This window comes from Ptychodera flava, chromosome 5 (assembly GCF_041260155.1).
Source record: "Ptychodera flava strain L36383 chromosome 5, AS_Pfla_20210202, whole genome shotgun sequence".
NCBI lineage: Eukaryota > Metazoa > Hemichordata > Enteropneusta > Ptychoderidae > Ptychodera > Ptychodera flava.
The window spans coordinates 34,631,184-34,647,887 of record NC_091932.1 but is presented as its reverse complement, the minus strand read 5'-3'; the positions used below and the strand labels follow the sequence as shown (position 1 = coordinate 34,647,887).

The following is a 16,704-nucleotide window of genomic DNA, read 5'->3' as shown; positions in this document are numbered from 1 at the left end:
TTCTTACTTCTTTGTTTTCCCGTATCTTGAGAAGCTCCATGTTGGCCCCCTTATCTTTCCATCGTTACGTTACCCCTATCCTTTCAATCTATCTGTCCCCTCTGTAAGGAATTTAGTAAAGGAATTTTGAAAATGTAAACCAATTTAAATTCAAAAGCTCGATTTACACCTTCTGTACTCAATGTATCAGATATCTCTATATTCTAGTAGTTCATTAATTAATGCAATTAGGTATTGCCTTCTCAATTAATCTTCCCCATATTATTAGAATTCATTTATCTTTATGTTGAAACTTAGCCCTTTTTAAGTTTTGTGATTTTTGTAGACTTAAAGTACAGGAACAATACTTCCTTGACCCTTACTGTTGCAAGGGTCAAGGGAATTCACAATGCAAGCAACCTCCGCAACAGAAACAAACAAACAATGATCGATTAGGAATATTTACAAGTGAACAACTGAAACACCAGGACGTGCTTCGTTAAGGCGGGTCTATTCTCATGGCAGGTTCTTCAAAGTTACGTGTTGTAAGCTGGAATTTAAATGTACACATTTCAGTTATGTTCTACTTATCTATTTATCGCCGGCGCCGGTGTGCATTATAATTATAGTATTCGCTAATATCTTGGATAGCTATGTGTCGACAAATTTAAATCAAAAAGTATTCTTTATTTCAACGAGAATGTTCATGTTCAGAAGAATCCACTCTCTTACCAAAACAATGCACTTGAAATAATTTCTATTTTTTGCTTCCATTTTCGATATCAGTGCTTTGGCAAGTACGCCACACAGCTCACGTGTGTACAATGAGTGGGTGTACATACCATTGTATTACAAGGTAACGTTGTTTTCTTCTATGGTCGAATCGATAACCCTTGACCTCTACTACTGTTTTGGCTGATGCAACTGCCACCATACATTTGAATAGAATAGAAAATCTGATGCAATACATGTTTTTAACAAAGCACTGAATCAAATCAGCCCACAATTGTGATTTTCCCCGTAAACGTAGAAGTGGACAAGTGTACATGCGTTCGCTGACGGAAGTAATGGCGGATTACCGTTTTTCGATGCAGGTTTTAAACTGAAAACCCGAGGGGAATGGCTGCATCTGTCTTTGCAGGTTTTGTTGAGGTAAGTTACTATTACAGTTCTAGTGTTAAGTCAGTGGTTTTTGTTACGCTGCGGTAAGCAGCAAATGGTAGAAAAGATAGTCTTATTTTGTACCATAATAATGTTCGATCTTTTGGACCTTTGAGTGTTGCAACATAATATCCCAAAAGGTTTCAAATTGATAATGATTTTATCAAAAAAAATGAATAAATGCAAAAGTGCAAGCAGGGTTTTGGTAAAACATTTTCTTTAAATATACATGCCATTTTCTTTAGTGATTTTGTTGATAACCAATAGACGATTTGAAACTTACTCAATATTATTTTTTGTTCATTGGAGGATTTTATCATTAAGGAAGTGGCTAACACTATGAGCAATCATACTGAAATCTTACTAGCACAATTGTGTAAGCTTGTGCATATTTAAATGATATTTAATTTAAATATGGACTAGACAGGCTTTCAGTGTGTTTATTATTATACTTTTGAAAAAAGTTAGTTTTTAATTTAATAATGACATTCTGTTACATATAATGGTGTTAGGTGTCTGTGTAGCAGGGTTTTAATTGTGCGTGATGAATTATGCTTGAAAACATTCGCCGTAGTGGTGTCCAAGATAGGACTTCAATTAAACCTTTCTGTTAAGGAAATCCAGAGGAAATACGTTCTTTTGGAAACTTTCTGTATTCACTGCTGATTCAAAACACGAGGAATATGGCATATATGTGAAATGAGTAAGGCCGCTAAAACGTGGCATGGTCAGTGACTTTGCACCTCTACAAGTGAATATTTCTGTCACTACTGTCGCCCTGATTTGTGAGGACTAGAACACTGCAAATCAAACAACTGCATTGTACATAAGTAGAATGGACTCTGCTCTGTGATGTCATGAGGGACAGCACCGTTTATGGTTGAAACCATTTTCATTGATAGCGTTGAGAGGGCAGTTCATTTCTTATAGTCACGACTTTTTATGTTCTGTGAGCCTTTTGCTGACTTCACAAAATTCATAAACTATGCAGTTGGAAGTGTTTGAAATTATGATCTAGTGGGTAGGCTGTAACAGGAATATAACAGTGACACATATCAAAATATGAAAAAATAGTCGTTTATTTTGGGAGTAGTATGTATGTAAGGTAAAAAGATAACGTAGCTTACAAGTAAATTCTTGACAAATCAAATAATTGCAAAGAAATGTAATCGTCGAGAATTGGACCTGGATATGTGGCTACATGGCCGAACAAGAGCTAAACTACTCACATAATATATTCTAGAGTGGTTCATTGTGCAGCTACAGGTAAATATATGTGTATACAGATAAACACAAAACTCGTTTTCAATCGTTAAGCCATGGTTGACCACTAAAGATTTTCATACTTAAGAATTTAGGAATCTAAACTTCCATGAATTTTGGCTGTTCGATTTTTCGAATTCCTCGGTATCACCACTCTTTGTAACACTCTAGTTACAAGCAAATTTGCTCAAATCTACCCGTAGACAGAATATTCAAACATGGAAAATGTCGACTTACATGACACGTACTGTACAAAATGCATATATGCAGGCGTCTAGTCCATAGAAGCGCATGAATTTCATCAGTTGTAATGCTGAATTTGCAATACACATTTCATAAAGTATTTCTTGAATCCCTTTTCCAGTTAATTGCTTAGACGAACAAATTTTTTTTAGTGAAGTAACTGATTTTGCGAGTCAAAGAGACACGCCAGGAGCTAATAAGTAGTGCAATAGTGTTCGATCATTTACAGTGGGAGCATCATGCCACTGGCTTTTTAAACTTCGATACTTGGATTAAAAAACAATTTTCAAACGTCACAGGGATCAAAAGGTGACTGACAATATAACGAAGTTAATGCTTTACAGTGTATCCGACAGAATAAAGTCCACAGCCATGGCAACAACTCAACTGACGGGTTACTTATTAATAGAGCCACAAACGTTTTTGCATAGCAAAAGTGCAACTGAAATATGTTTTAAACGTTGGTGGCGACATTACATTTCAAGTTAACGACTTACACTGTTGAGCATTGAGACATCGTCCTAGAAGCTAAATTACCATTTATAACATCACAGCGTTTATGAACACGAGTTCAGTAATTGTTGGTAAGCGTCATTTTTGTCAAAATTCTCTTTGGCTATATTCATCTCATTATTCAAAGTGACGTTTGGTATTTTCTATGCACATGAAGTTAATAGTTCACACAAGTTTTCAAAAGTAAAAACAACTAGGATGGTAAAAGAGATGCAGAAGAAGAAGAAGAAGAAAGTTGAACCCCAGTAAATACAATAGAGGCCAAAGCCCTAGAGGGCTTGGGCCCCTAAATATTAATATTTTTATTTTACATAGTTTTCAAGTCAAAGTCTCTGACGCAATCCTCAACGTTTCTAGATGACATCGTCATTATTTCCTAAGTTTCAAATACATGTGTATCCGCTGGGTTAACAACTACAAAAGTTCCCCGGAACATTCTCCGTTCTCCAGGTTTACGTAGATGTGATGTTCAAAGTCATTCATCTGCAGATGGGCCTGAAAATGCATGAAGCCATACAGTTTAGATACAATGTTATCATTACAAGTCAGACTGGGTGAAGTTCAGGTTTAATTAATGCTTTCACTTCGGTAAAAAATAGTATTTCAGTATGTCAGTGACTTGACTTTCTTAAAATTATTCTTATTCTTTTTAAGTTTTTTTTCACTGACTCAGTCTTACGTAATTTCCGCATCCTATCTACAAAAGAAAGATTTTTACTTTTCAGATGGTGCTATGTTGCGTTTTTATTATTCAAAAGCGTGTGACTCTTGAAATCTTCTGTTAAGGTATATGCGCCTCGTAAGTGAAAGGCTTAAGCCTTTGCTCAAATTTTCTTAAATGAAACTTTCAACCATTCTAGCCCCCTCTTGCCAAATTAAGAATAAGATTAGGAGTCGTAGTGCAAAGTTTGGTGCTAGAGAAACAAACTACTTGAAATTTAATGTATTTGAAATTTAAAATGGCCGCCATCCCAGTAATAACTCTCTGAGAAACACGATTTTCGATTTCGTACTCCATGAGCTTTTAAATGAGCGCCCCCAGGTGGTAGATTAGAAAAAGAATTGTAAAAGTATTAGAGTCAAAATTTTACAGCGAAAATATTTGGAATCAAATACAAGCTACAGTTGAATGAGCCTCTATGTCAATACTTGCCTCAGTCCGATCCTGTGTCATGTCCTCTATCTGGACGCACAAATCAGAAAATGAGGGCCGCTCTGTGGGATTCGTACGCCAACAACTTGACATAAAATCATAGCTGTCAGAAAAGTGAACAAATGATTGTTAGACGAAATATCACAAAGCAAATGTTATCGGGTTCAAAATGCTGTCACACATTCAAAGTCTGCAACTAAATTACTTTCGAAAGACCAGCCTTTAAGACATTCAGGATCAATGTACTTACATTTTCTGGCTGCAGTGCCTTGGCTTGTGCATTTTGTATCCCCGGATTACTTCTTTTATCACTTCTTTCCCTGTCATCTTCACATACGGGGTTGATCCTGAAGTCATAAAATGCCATTATAAACATAATTTCTTGCATTCAAAGATTTATTGGCGCCTATTCCCTCAACACGTCGAACATGATGTCACATTCTATAATTTTTATATAAGTGATTGTATTTTTTTCTATATTAATTCTTTTCGATATTTAATGGATTATCAGATGTGATAGATTATTTATCAACATTAAGTACACGGTATATGACTTACCAAGTGTAATGATTTCCCACAATACAACACCGTATGACCACACATCGCTTTTGCTTGTATGAATAGAATATTTAAGTGACTCGGGCGCCATCCATCGAATTGGTAAAGGGCCCTGGTAATAGATAATTGCGTCAACTTTTTTTGAACATTGAAATTTGATAACAATCTATTTTACATCACTCAGATTTGTAAGTTTACAATAATATCAGCAATACAAAGCGTGCTTGTTTGTTCTCTCGTTTTTTTTACGACCGACTGTGTAACTTGATCCGTGTGCGTTGTTCTCTTACCTGTGATGTTCTATGATAAATATCGCTTCCGTCGACGTCTCTTGCAAGACCAAAGTCCGATATTTTACAAATTCTGTTTTCACCAAGAAGAATGTTTCTAGTGGCCAGATCGCGGTGAACAAACTGAAATAAAAATTCATCTTTAGTATTATGTAATCATGTAGAGATGCCGTAAACTACTGCTCAACATTGTAATTATATGCGTACAATACTGTACATTTTACAACTATATCGATATACAGTGTTTAGCAATGCCATGCTAAATGTCCTTATCTTATGCAATCATGTGCAACGCTACGCTAAGCTTTACTGTTCCGTGTTCAGCTTTGATATGCTATGCAGTCCCATGCAGTGCCATGCTGTGTTACACTCCCCTACCCTATATAGAACCACGGTCTCCAGGGTGTAAAAAGTAAGACAGCGTCTAAAATATCATGATCTGGTGTTACATTACATTACCACGTAAGTAAACAAAAAGTTTACTAAGCTTCAACGATAACATCAAAAATTAAAACGTTAGTATAATTTACTCGGTGCATTGTTTGCAAAACGAAAGTGAGAAGAAATGTGCAATAAGAACTACAAAAAATTGTTTCCTACCCTCTCTTGTTCCAGAAAACTCATTCCTTTGGCAATTTGCGAAATATACTGAAGTAATTCTTTTTGAGGGACAGTTTGTGAAATTCCGTTTATGTTGACATATATGCAATCTTTACGACGACTTCTGAGACTATCAAGCAAACTTCCATACTTTGCCAGTTCAACAATCATGTATATTGGTTCTGTAAATGAGTAAATGACAATTATTGACGTCGACAGTTTATTGGATTCATATATCGCCTTTCATAACTTTTCAAGTTAATTTATTGTTCTTGAAGTCAAAAGTATTTCCAAGACCCAAATACACTTTATTCGTCATACAGATTTCAATATGTAATCTATACAATTAAATTTTAACCCCATCTATTGTGGTACTAATCCAGGTCATACCTGTTACAGTGCAGCATCCTAACAAGGTTATGATATTAGGGTGATCGCAAGACAGAGATTTCATCATAGCGATTTCTCGCATGAAATTCTCCTTTTCTTCAAACGAACAACCATCTGTTTCAAGCAAAAAAGCAACAACAACAATATGAAATCACCATTTTTCCTTCGATAAATATGTTTTGATTCCACATGAAAATTATTGAGGTGCAGTCAATAAATCATATTGTCCTTGTGCAACGTCACTTAAATAGTAGTCAAACATTACTATTATGTCCCTATTTTTTATGAGTAAACTTCATGTCTATCTTCCTTAAGTACGTGTTAACTCTTATTTACCTTTCAACGTTTTCACAGCAACTTCAATGCAACCAGGATTGCCATGTATGTTGAAAGCCTCTGCTTTTCGTACTTGTCCAAATGCACCCTTGCCGAGAATGTGTTGTGAAATATTCAAATTTGTTCGAGGAAATTCCCACATGTCATTTGGAATGAGAGGCACAGCTTCTATAATGGGGATTTTGGCATCAAGGAGATTGTCGACGTCTGGCAATACGTCCTTTGTGACTTCTATTTCTATTGATGGTTGTGAAGATGTATCACTCCGGGAGAGGTTATACAGTCGCTGATAACAGTTAACATATAAATGCAATTCTTAGTAATTACAAAATATTAAGTTCTTCTCTGTTTTATGAGAAAATCTTGATTATTTTACAACGTTACTGCTGTGACAGGTGAGGGGCGAGGATGGAAAGATAGGACTCTCGACATTTACAGTAGATACGCAACTTTTCTGATATTTTATCTCACATTCAATGCACTCCCCCATCCACGGAGTGATGCAGCCACTGGCGATGTAATAGCTGAATTAGACTAGTTTTTTCTTTCCAAACTTGAAAAAGTAGCCCCAAAGTTCTAGCATTGCTGGTAGTAAGATGCTTTATATTGGCACAATAATTTACTGACACTGACAAAATCAGCTTTAGAAGCACAGTCCATTTAGTGTTCATTATATGAGAAATGATCTCTTGCGTTGGATGGAATACCAGTGTGTATGCCAGCTTACCATTCTTCTTTGCCTGATGACAATGGTGAGGATTATGCCAAACAATGCTACAGTAACTATACCGGCCAGCAGAGACAGCAATATTGCGTAAATTTTATTGTTCGTTTTCTTGACTTCTTCTGTCGGTACTTCATTGCTTTCTGTGGGTGTTTGGTGGTCGCTTCGAGTTATATCTACCGTTAGAAACGTTAAAAAAGACGAGATTGTTTTCACAGTGAAGCGTTCGATTTATTACATATAATTAAGCTATGGTGATTATCATATTAAAATGCAAAGAATTTTTCGATTTATATGAAGGGGAAAAATTCTGTTCAACCTGCTAGACTGTTTACACATAGGTAGGTAGGTCGGTAATGTATTTCATTTGTTTTCAGAGGATCCTTGTAAAATGCGTTGACGTATATTGGTCAGTGGATCAGTAGAACTTAAAACAATACCTTGAACTTGCAAAGAAGTGGTTGTTTTGTGAAATGTCGATGCATCTGCCAGTGTCGGTGTCGTTGTGGTTATAACCTCTGAAAGTCAAACAACACACTTCAAATTGTTGCAACAAGTAGGTTACACCAATAAATCCCCTCACCATGATCAAAGCCCATTTATAGTATTAACCTTCCCAAGTGCAAAGCTATTGCCTCTGAAAAGCTTATCTTGAAGCAAACTAAAATTATATGACTGGAAATTTGTGAAAACACTCAAAATAACACGCGTTTCCATTAACAAAACACGCAGGCCTACATAGTAAGTGATTCCGTATGGTAACGCTGCAATATTTACACAAATTCTGGGGCATGAAAGATATTGATTTGTATATCTTACTGTCTTCTATCCCCAACACACATTTTCTAAAGACAGACAGGGTAAAAACAAATATCTTTGTTGTCTTCCTTTAACTTGTGTTACCATCATGACAGAAAGTCAGGGACGACATTACTACATTGTGTAGCCAAGTAACCTTTTGCTTACCTTTATTACGGACTTTAAATCTTAAAGGTATACAGTCACCTGTTCCAATTTTGCCACAATTTTGCCACAGAAAGAAACAATCTAACCAATTACAGATTTTAAGCGGGTGGCCGCTTTTTAAAAAGAGCGCCCTCACATTACCATTTTGAATACCAAGGAACGCCTCTTTGACCATATATGGACATATTTAGATTACAGGTGACTGTATACCTTTAATCTCTCTAGGAATAACGATTAAAGCCCTTTTTGGATTATAAAATTATATCGTTGAAAATATGATATCGTACGAATTCAAGAATTTAATGAAGGTTTTTACTTTTTATGACCGGCATATATGTGGAAACTAAAGGATTGAATACTACTGCATGAAGGCAATGCAATTTTTTTATTTCTTACCATGAATATTTGTCCTTCTCTGTGGCTGTACTTTCGTGGTGTCTGATATAGATGTCGTAGATCTTGCTGGTAAGGGAACAGTTCAAATGTCACTGATAACAAACTTTACCTCTATCTTTTGATGACGTCGTGTCATCTAGAAACATTTTCACGGTTGACGTGTTGAGACTTAAACATTTCGTAATAGTTAGCTAAATATTAATTTACGGCAAAACCTCTACACTATTTACGTTAATCAGTGACAAACCTAGCGACTAGAATTGCTGACACCAGCAAATAGCAGCGTTGATTGTAGATTGTTCACCAAACTATTGGGAATTTTCGACATGCCGACAAAATTATTGCCCTTTAGTTCTTCAACACAATAACAGTGATTAAGTTAATTCAAATAAAGCCTTGTGAAGCTTTGTGCTTTGTCAACATAATGCTCCACGCACTTTAACTGCACTACAAAAGCTCATGTTAAAGCATTGACACAGAAAATCTTACAGCTATATTTTGACTCATCTGTTTGGCGTTCTTCGGTGTGACGTTTGGTTGTTGTTTCTAAGAAGACAAAACAGTTAGTACTTAATGGTACTAAAGATTTATTATTTTTGTCATTTAATGATCACGTCTTGCCAGAATTTTTCAAAGTCATTGTGTCATACATGGAACATTTATTGATACTTACGTAATGTCATCGTAATATTTCCTATTAAGTATCATCTCCTGCCACTGGAATCGTCCTTCGTCTCTTTTCCACAGCCTGTTATACTTAACCCTTCAAATTGGATGACTTAAAATCATCTTAAGAATTTCCTATGGCAGTACTTTTTAAGTATTATTCATTAAAAAGAAATTGTTGATTAAAGAAATAATTGGATGCCTACCGATGATCAACGCCGGTATTATTATACTTCCACTATACAAAATAATATCTTCGGGAATCGCTATGGTACAATGGTAGACATCCCCATCTTTAGGCTTTGTTATCGTCAGTGTGCTTAAAATACCATCAATGTCATCATCTCTGATATGATTTTCGTCAGTCTAGATAGTTGAGAAAAGTGTATGAACAATATGCTAATACTTTATTTTCATGCTTTTATGAATCTGAAATTTATCAGTACATTTCAAGAAAATGTTCAAAGTTAACGACGATACTTATTTCTTCTTCTTCTTTAAACTCAGAATTCTGCTATCTCACAACGCGAGAATGTGATTTTACGTGGCTGCTGTAATAATTTATACTCCAGTGATCTAAAAAAACAATGCTACGACATTGTCCTGAATAATGTAGGAGAGATTGCATGTTTCTGTATATTGTCCGGAGAGAGCAAACTCACAAAGTATAGTTTCAGTAGTGTGGGTAAACGAAGTGATGAATGCAGCAAAGCAGTTATCCAAGAGAATGATCATTAGCGTTGAGAGCTTACATCGAGAAGTTTTTCTTTGTTTCTGAACCAATTAATCCTTTGCGATTTAATGTCCCTACAGCTTCTAACGTTACATTCGATGACAGCCTCATCTCCATAACGCGTTGGTTCTTTTAACGCTGAAACCTCAACATCTGTATCGAAGGAAACAATGCACAAAGGTTATTGAAGAAAGTGCTATTCATTTACGAGAAAACTGGAAATTGTGTAAAATTAATAATGTTTTGCAATTCAACAGTTTATGGCATGAAGTGCGCCTCTAGTTTAGCAGTAAAACTACCAACTGATCACGAATATGTATTTGTAAAAATATTGCGGATATCATACACAAGTGGTTATATGACAGATGGTCCCATCAACGTAATTTCTTTCATCTCAGTTCATAGAGATTATGGTCAGAATACTTGTACACAAATTTTCATCTAAAAGAATCATCTAAACGCGACACAGTTAAAAGGTGATAACTAGAATTATAAACAACGTTGTGTATATAACAAAGACTTTTTATAAGTTAATTTTTATGCATAATATACAACCAGGTAAAACTACGGAATTGAAATGGAATGGAATTAAATGGACTATGGAATTAAAATAGAATTAAAGTTTATTGCGTTTTAAATAAAAAGTACCCCTTTATTTTCCCTTTGATAAGGTTTTGTGTGTGCATGTGGGAAGGTATGATAATACATTACCGGTAACATGAATTTTTAAGTCCATGGATGCAACACTTTTTAGACTATTTGTTACAGTGACTACATAGTTTCCTTCGTCTTCGCATCCTATTTCCGAAAAATTGATGATGAGGATATTTCCTGGAGATCTGGGTAGATATGTCCATGTTTATACAGGTGACAACCCTTCTTGGATCCATCATCATTTATCATGTCAAAAACGTGGTGTGTCTTTGGGTCTTTTAATGCTACATCTATAGAATTCCTTTCTCTCAACGGCAATGTGATGGATACGTTTCTGCCAATACTTCCTATAATGTTTTCAGTTTTGGTCGTGCTGAAAGGATCTACATCTATATACATACCAACAATGAAAATTAAAATAAAATATTAAGAATAAAATAAGACTGGCATTTTAAACATCGACATATGGGTTGTAGGTGTATGAAGTGGCTTTCTCTGGAGCTTCAGCATACTAAAACGAGAAAGCAAATTTTAAGGTTTCGGTAGCGAAGTATAACTGCAAATTCAGTGCTAGGGACGGATCATTGTGAACAATGATGATGAGTCACCAATTTACACGTCCACTAACAGAGAACATGAATGTGACGACTATATGATATAGTAAAATTCAATTCTTATCAGTCAAAAGGGGCAGTTCTAAAAGCACAATTTTTGAAGATTACTCCACTTTCTAAATACTCCCTTTTTATTCAATCATTTAATTTGTTTTCATCAATATGTCACTTACGCTAACAGGACGCTTCTTTTGGACGATAACTCAAGCCGTCTAAGTACATTGTACAGTGGTAATACATGTACGCTGTTGCCTCAACTAACTCACAAGGTTAGTATAGAAACAGAGGTACGAGGGAAAAGTGAATTTTGAAATGTAATCATTTATACACATCCGGTACATACTGGAATCGGTGCATTTGCAAGGATTTTTTTCAATATTATTTTGTTTCATTTGAGGAACTGTTTGGCAGAAACAGCTCGGTATATCATATGAACTTTGTTATAGTGTAGTAAACTGTATCGTGGAACGCATCCTGTTAAATGCTGATCACGCTCTCATTTTAATTCAAGAAACTAACTCTGAATGAATAATAAACGATGGAAATACATCTTGAATAGGTATCGTGAAGCTGAACTCAGGTTTTCTTGAGCACCATTGTTCATATCGATTCACAATCATGCCAACTTTGCACTTTGACCGTAACACTTTGCAAATGATACAACAAACGCTTATTGAAGCTTCGTACATATTCAGTGACAATGGTCTTGGGAATAATTTAAAGCTCCATGGTAAAAAGTTACCCTCGTCAGATACCAATTTTAATATTTCCCCATATCTACGGGTCTTTCCACTTCAAAAATGGGGTTCTGAATCGATATATTTGAAAGGAATAAATGTAATTATATGCATGTATTTGCCGTCTTCGGCTGAATTCATATTTTTGAGTCTCATAAAGTCGCATTACTTCAGTCTTTACTACGATGGTTCACGCCATTTAAAACTTGATATAAATCATATTATAGATTTATTTTTACACTTACGGGAAATATTTCGTGCTTCAAAAGCCAAGGATTCGTAATTTCCCTATAATTTTCACTCATCTCTCATGATTATCGAACGAAGAGTAAAGAAATGCAACAATAGAACATTCGACTCCCTGGTATCAACACGCAATATATCATAATTTCCGACATTTGTTTTATAATGATTTATTCCTGACGTTTTTACACAGTTTTAATAATTCTTGTTTCACTCCGTGCAGTAGAAATTACATACCGTTGATGACGCTGACTGTGGTTTCTGCGAGTACCGTATCAGGATCAGACATTGAATGCCAGCTGTACTTTGCTGTGGTGTGCCTTTCAAAAAGGTCGGCAATATTGAAAACAATCTTACCATTCATTCTGTCAAGTTTGTGTTCTCTTCATTCGAACAAAGTGTATCTTGATTTTCTAACAGAAAGCAAACCGATATCATAGCAAAATATGAAGTAACGACATAGACGATTATTTATGTATATTTATTGTAAAACAAATTTCACTGGGTAAGCAGAATATGTAACGGGAGGTATCATTAATGTTTCTTTATATTGTAATTATCAGCATATAAAATGAATTATCAGCATATTTGTTTAGCATGCTAATTACTTGAACTACAAACCAAAAACGAAAAACAAAGTAGCAGAAACAAATTAACGTAATATCAAACATACCAGGTTTTAAAATTGTGACACATAGAGTTCTGAGTCTTGAATCATCGTCTTTCGAAGTTGGACTTTTAAGTACAACCACTGCACTAGTTGTTACATAAACGTCGAAATTAGGTGGCACAATAACTTCACGATCTCTAGATACCGTGACACCTGTGAAATTAAAGTTTGAGGCACTCATATCAGACAAAGCGTTCTTGATGTCCAGAATACAAGTAATAGCCATTAACTAAAATCACCTGTAGCTGACAAAGTTTAGATTGCTGGCAGTGAAACAAGATGGCGTGTAATTAATTAACTAGTAATCGTAAGAGAATCAATATTCTTAAAAATTCGAGCCATCCGTAAAACGAGCAAAACATTTACTAAGTAACATGCATGTTTTGGGAACCGTTCACGTCATGACTGTTTCATTATGAATTAACTGTGATTACAGAAAAGGTAAATATAAAAGTATTGCTTTAATACGTACAGGTAAATGCATCCTGTTGAAAGGGGGGAATGTCTGAAAATGACAAGTTCGATAGGTCTTTCGACAAAGATACCTCGTGATACACCCGTGGCCACTTTAGTGTTGATCAAGCCTGTCTGGTGCAAGCAGAAATTCTGTCTGCAGAAGGGTGATAAAACGGTTACTTTACCCTGTATCAGTGGTAATAATGATCCTACTATCGGTACCCCATGGACACGCCGATTAGCCTGAAATTACGGAGTGATTATAAAATACACTGTATACAAATGATGTTGACCACAGCATTTGCCCTATCAGTATTTAGTTTCAGGTAAAACTCATGTGTTTCAAATGCAGTCAGTGTTACAGAACATCACACATTTTGTGTCGATTTCAATATTGCATTGAATGAATACCAACGATACTACAGCGTGTATCGCAAGTGTCGTGTTCAGACTTTGTTCAGACGCGGGAATTGAGAAAATGAGAAAATGTTAGCAATTAAATTACAGACATCGCCCGTCTTGACTGCAAAACTTTCGAAATAAACATTCACTTGCACTAAGCCATGTTTCTTTCCTACAAACCGTGAATAAACGTATTCCAATTTCACTTGGTACGAGAGAAAAGGTAAGAGTAAAGTACAGTCGGGGTAGCATTTTACATGTACATGTATTCACATGTGTATAACCATATGAACGACACTTTTCTCATTCCGGTTGAAGGGAACCTGTCCTGATACATGTATATCTCTACCAAACTTTTCTGGCTCCCTCCACGCTTATCTTAAAACGGTCGCTTGCTTATTTTTTGTAGTTCCTTGTGGTACCTCGCTGGATGCCAATTGCCATCACAATGTCTTATATTTTGAACAATCAAGCTCCGTATGATATTCACGACCGTTGCTATTGATGTTCATTGTCGGAGTGCAGACTTACAGCGTGTCTACAGTGCAGTGTTGTGATCGATTTGAATTGGGCAGGCGAGACATCTTAGTAGAACGTTATCTCAATCCTAACAGAGGGGTGCCGATAGTGAACCTTGCATTTATTACACCGACCACCACTTTGTTTCGTTTATACAAACAGAATTTCTGCTTGCACCAGACAGGCTTAATCAACACTAAAGTGGCCACGGGTGTATATCTACCTCTATACTTACAGGAAATCATCATTACATTGCTTTACTTTATAATTAACAGATTAAATTAGTATACAAGATTACAGGACTATTGCTTACCAAAGTTGTCAGAACAGGGATATATACCTATTGACTTCTTAAAACATAAAAATGTGACGAGGAAAATAATGTTGACACGGTTCTTGATCATTTCTGCAAAACAAATATTGTGAAAGATAAATGAAGCAACTTAGGCCGTGTAAGGCTTGTTGCTTGTTTGTTTGTTCGTTTAAATGTCATACACAGGACATAAAACCAAAAAAGAAAAATTAATCATATCAAAATAATTCCGCAGAAATCCGTTTCTGCAGTCCAAGCGAATCAAATTCACAAAGGTGACCTTAAAGCTGTAGCCGACATCAAGTTTTTGTTGCCTAACGGTCACCAGACGAATACTATTCGATAAAAAATATCGGACTGTATCGATCGACAAAAAGTAGCAAAGTCTAATCTCTTAGATGCCGTTCTCTCGAATAGACAGGTATGCAACGATTACTTTGTGTCTAATCGCAAGGACATAACGTCGATTAATATGTTTGCTAGATGTATTGAAATGTCTCCTACCGTTGCCTGCTTCACGAGTCCCGTCTAACTTACTCGAGGCATTGTGACGCAGTTCTAAAATCCACCTTTGATTTGATTATGGTAACGAGTAACACAGTGACTTTTCGTGTATCCGTTTAAATCAAAGGGTATTGTGACCTGACGTTTGGATCAAAGTTCACGGTGCATGTGATTGTTGCAATGCTTGGGCGGTTTCGATGTCAGGTCAAATATGGACTGCACCAATCAATGATTTGAAAAGGGGATCTGGCACGTTTATGTCAACGATTTGAAGTTCTAGAGGAAATGAACAGGTATCGTCTATTTCATTGCCCTACCAAAACGATAAATAAAGTCTGTTATGGCAGACATTAAAAGTAAATGTATGTTTTGCAGACAAAGCATTGTCCCAATTAAATAAAGGTATTAATCCATAGCCTAAAGCTTGCAATTACATGTATCTCAGAGAAGATCATGTTTTTGAGTCAAACTGAGTAGCGACCTACGATGATGACATGGCATCTAAATCATAATTCTGCTACATTATGTCGCAATTTCAATGTAAAACATGCAGACGGCGGTATCCCAACAACCATGGTGGCCCGCGGCCCCCATGCTGCTTCCACGATTTAGTGTTTTGTTCTCTATTCGCTCAGGGCGTGCCTTAAATCTGATAAGGAATACAAATCGATGATATACAGCGGTTTGCTTTGACCCATAAGCATTTGACGAGCTAGACATATTGTCTAAATTGAGGTGTTGTCAATACGGTCTGGCATAACTATCAGCTAGGCAGTATTATCAGTCTATTGCAAAGAAATCAACACTGCCAAAGTTGAAAGTTTGTCTAGCAAGTAGTCAGACATAGTCAAGACAACAGAACCACACCTATCCACGCACACCGTCACAGCCAGCTGTCTACGACGTATCACTTGCTTTTTGCATTGGCAAATTTTTGAACTGATAACATTCACACATGCATCGACAATAAATATCACATTAAACTGGTCCAATAATCATTTCCATTCAAGGTAATACATTACCAGGTCCATGGGACATTTGTGAGTTACAAATTTAAGTAGGACAATCCTGAACCACTGATAGTTAGTGGTGGTACCACTAAACAAGTATAAATAAACAAGTATTTATCTCAACACTCCAAACTTCATTACAACGGAACTGCAACACGGATTTCTCGTATGTAGCCAAGGATAGCAGACTTGGTGTGTGTGAATCGGATGGTGTTGTTTTTGACTGTGCCTGATCTCCTAGACAATGTTTCCAGTTTTTGATTACTCTATATTACCGCTTAGCTGATAATTGCACCCAAGAGTGTTGGCAACACCTCGATTTAGAAAATATTTCTACTTCGTCTAATGCCAACGAGGACAGAGTCTGACATAAATCATGACTTTGTTCGTAAACCCAAATTCAGTGAAGTCTCTTATCAGTATACAATTCCAGCAGAGCCAACTTCACATTAATGAAATTCCTTTCTGTAATAGTGTGTTTTAAAACATTAAGTAGGCCTTGACCTGTACACAGAGAGCTGGAGCGACAACAATTAGGCCTACCCTTTATAAAAAACTAGGATATTATGTACTCGTCGTAACTGCGAATGTATGGTTCAAAGTATTTGTAA

The 16,704-nt window shown here is 36.0% G+C and overlaps 1 protein-coding gene across 2 annotated transcripts; it reads right to left on the bottom strand.

Moving 5' to 3' along the window:
• Positions 1-2,203: 2,203 nt before the first annotated feature.
• LOC139133723 (tyrosine kinase receptor Cad96Ca-like) lies at positions 2,204-15,201 on the bottom strand. Of its 2 annotated transcripts, XM_070700487.1 has the most exons (19): positions 15,084-15,201; positions 14,580-14,672; positions 12,893-13,042; positions 12,457-12,632; positions 10,683-11,008; positions 9,991-10,124; positions 9,445-9,604; positions 9,062-9,118; positions 8,573-8,638; positions 7,651-7,728; positions 7,214-7,386; positions 6,487-6,772; positions 6,151-6,264; positions 5,761-5,942; positions 5,161-5,283; positions 4,871-4,982; positions 4,563-4,659; positions 4,313-4,415; positions 2,204-3,654 (listed from the first exon to the last, which is right to left on the bottom strand). In XM_070700487.1, exons 5-19 carry the CDS (start codon positions 10,705-10,707, stop codon positions 3,574-3,576), a joined length of 1,791 nt encoding a protein of 596 aa, XP_070556588.1. In that variant the 5' UTR covers positions 10,708-11,008; positions 12,457-12,632; positions 12,893-13,042; positions 14,580-14,672; positions 15,084-15,201; the 3' UTR covers positions 2,204-3,573. The 2 variants fall into 2 exon arrangements, with proteins under 2 accessions (XP_070556588.1, XP_070556590.1); XM_070700489.1 differs by lacking the exons at positions 9,445-9,604; positions 9,991-10,124 and having other exon boundaries at positions 15,084-15,178.
• Positions 15,202-16,704: the final 1,503 nt, after the last annotated feature.

Bases quoted from the DNA above. Each gene is read 5' to 3' on its own strand.
- LOC139133723 (XM_070700487.1), bottom strand. From the start codon at position 10,707: ATGGACTTAAAAATTCATGTTACCG. The intron at 6,773-7,213 runs GTAAGCTGGCAT...AACTGTTATCAG, and splicing joins TCATCAGGCAAAGAAGAATG to CGACTGTATAACCTCTCCCG. The intron at 5,943-6,150 runs GTATGACCTGGA...ACTCATTTACAG, and splicing joins AGGATGCTGCACTGTAACAG to AACCAATATACATGATTGTT.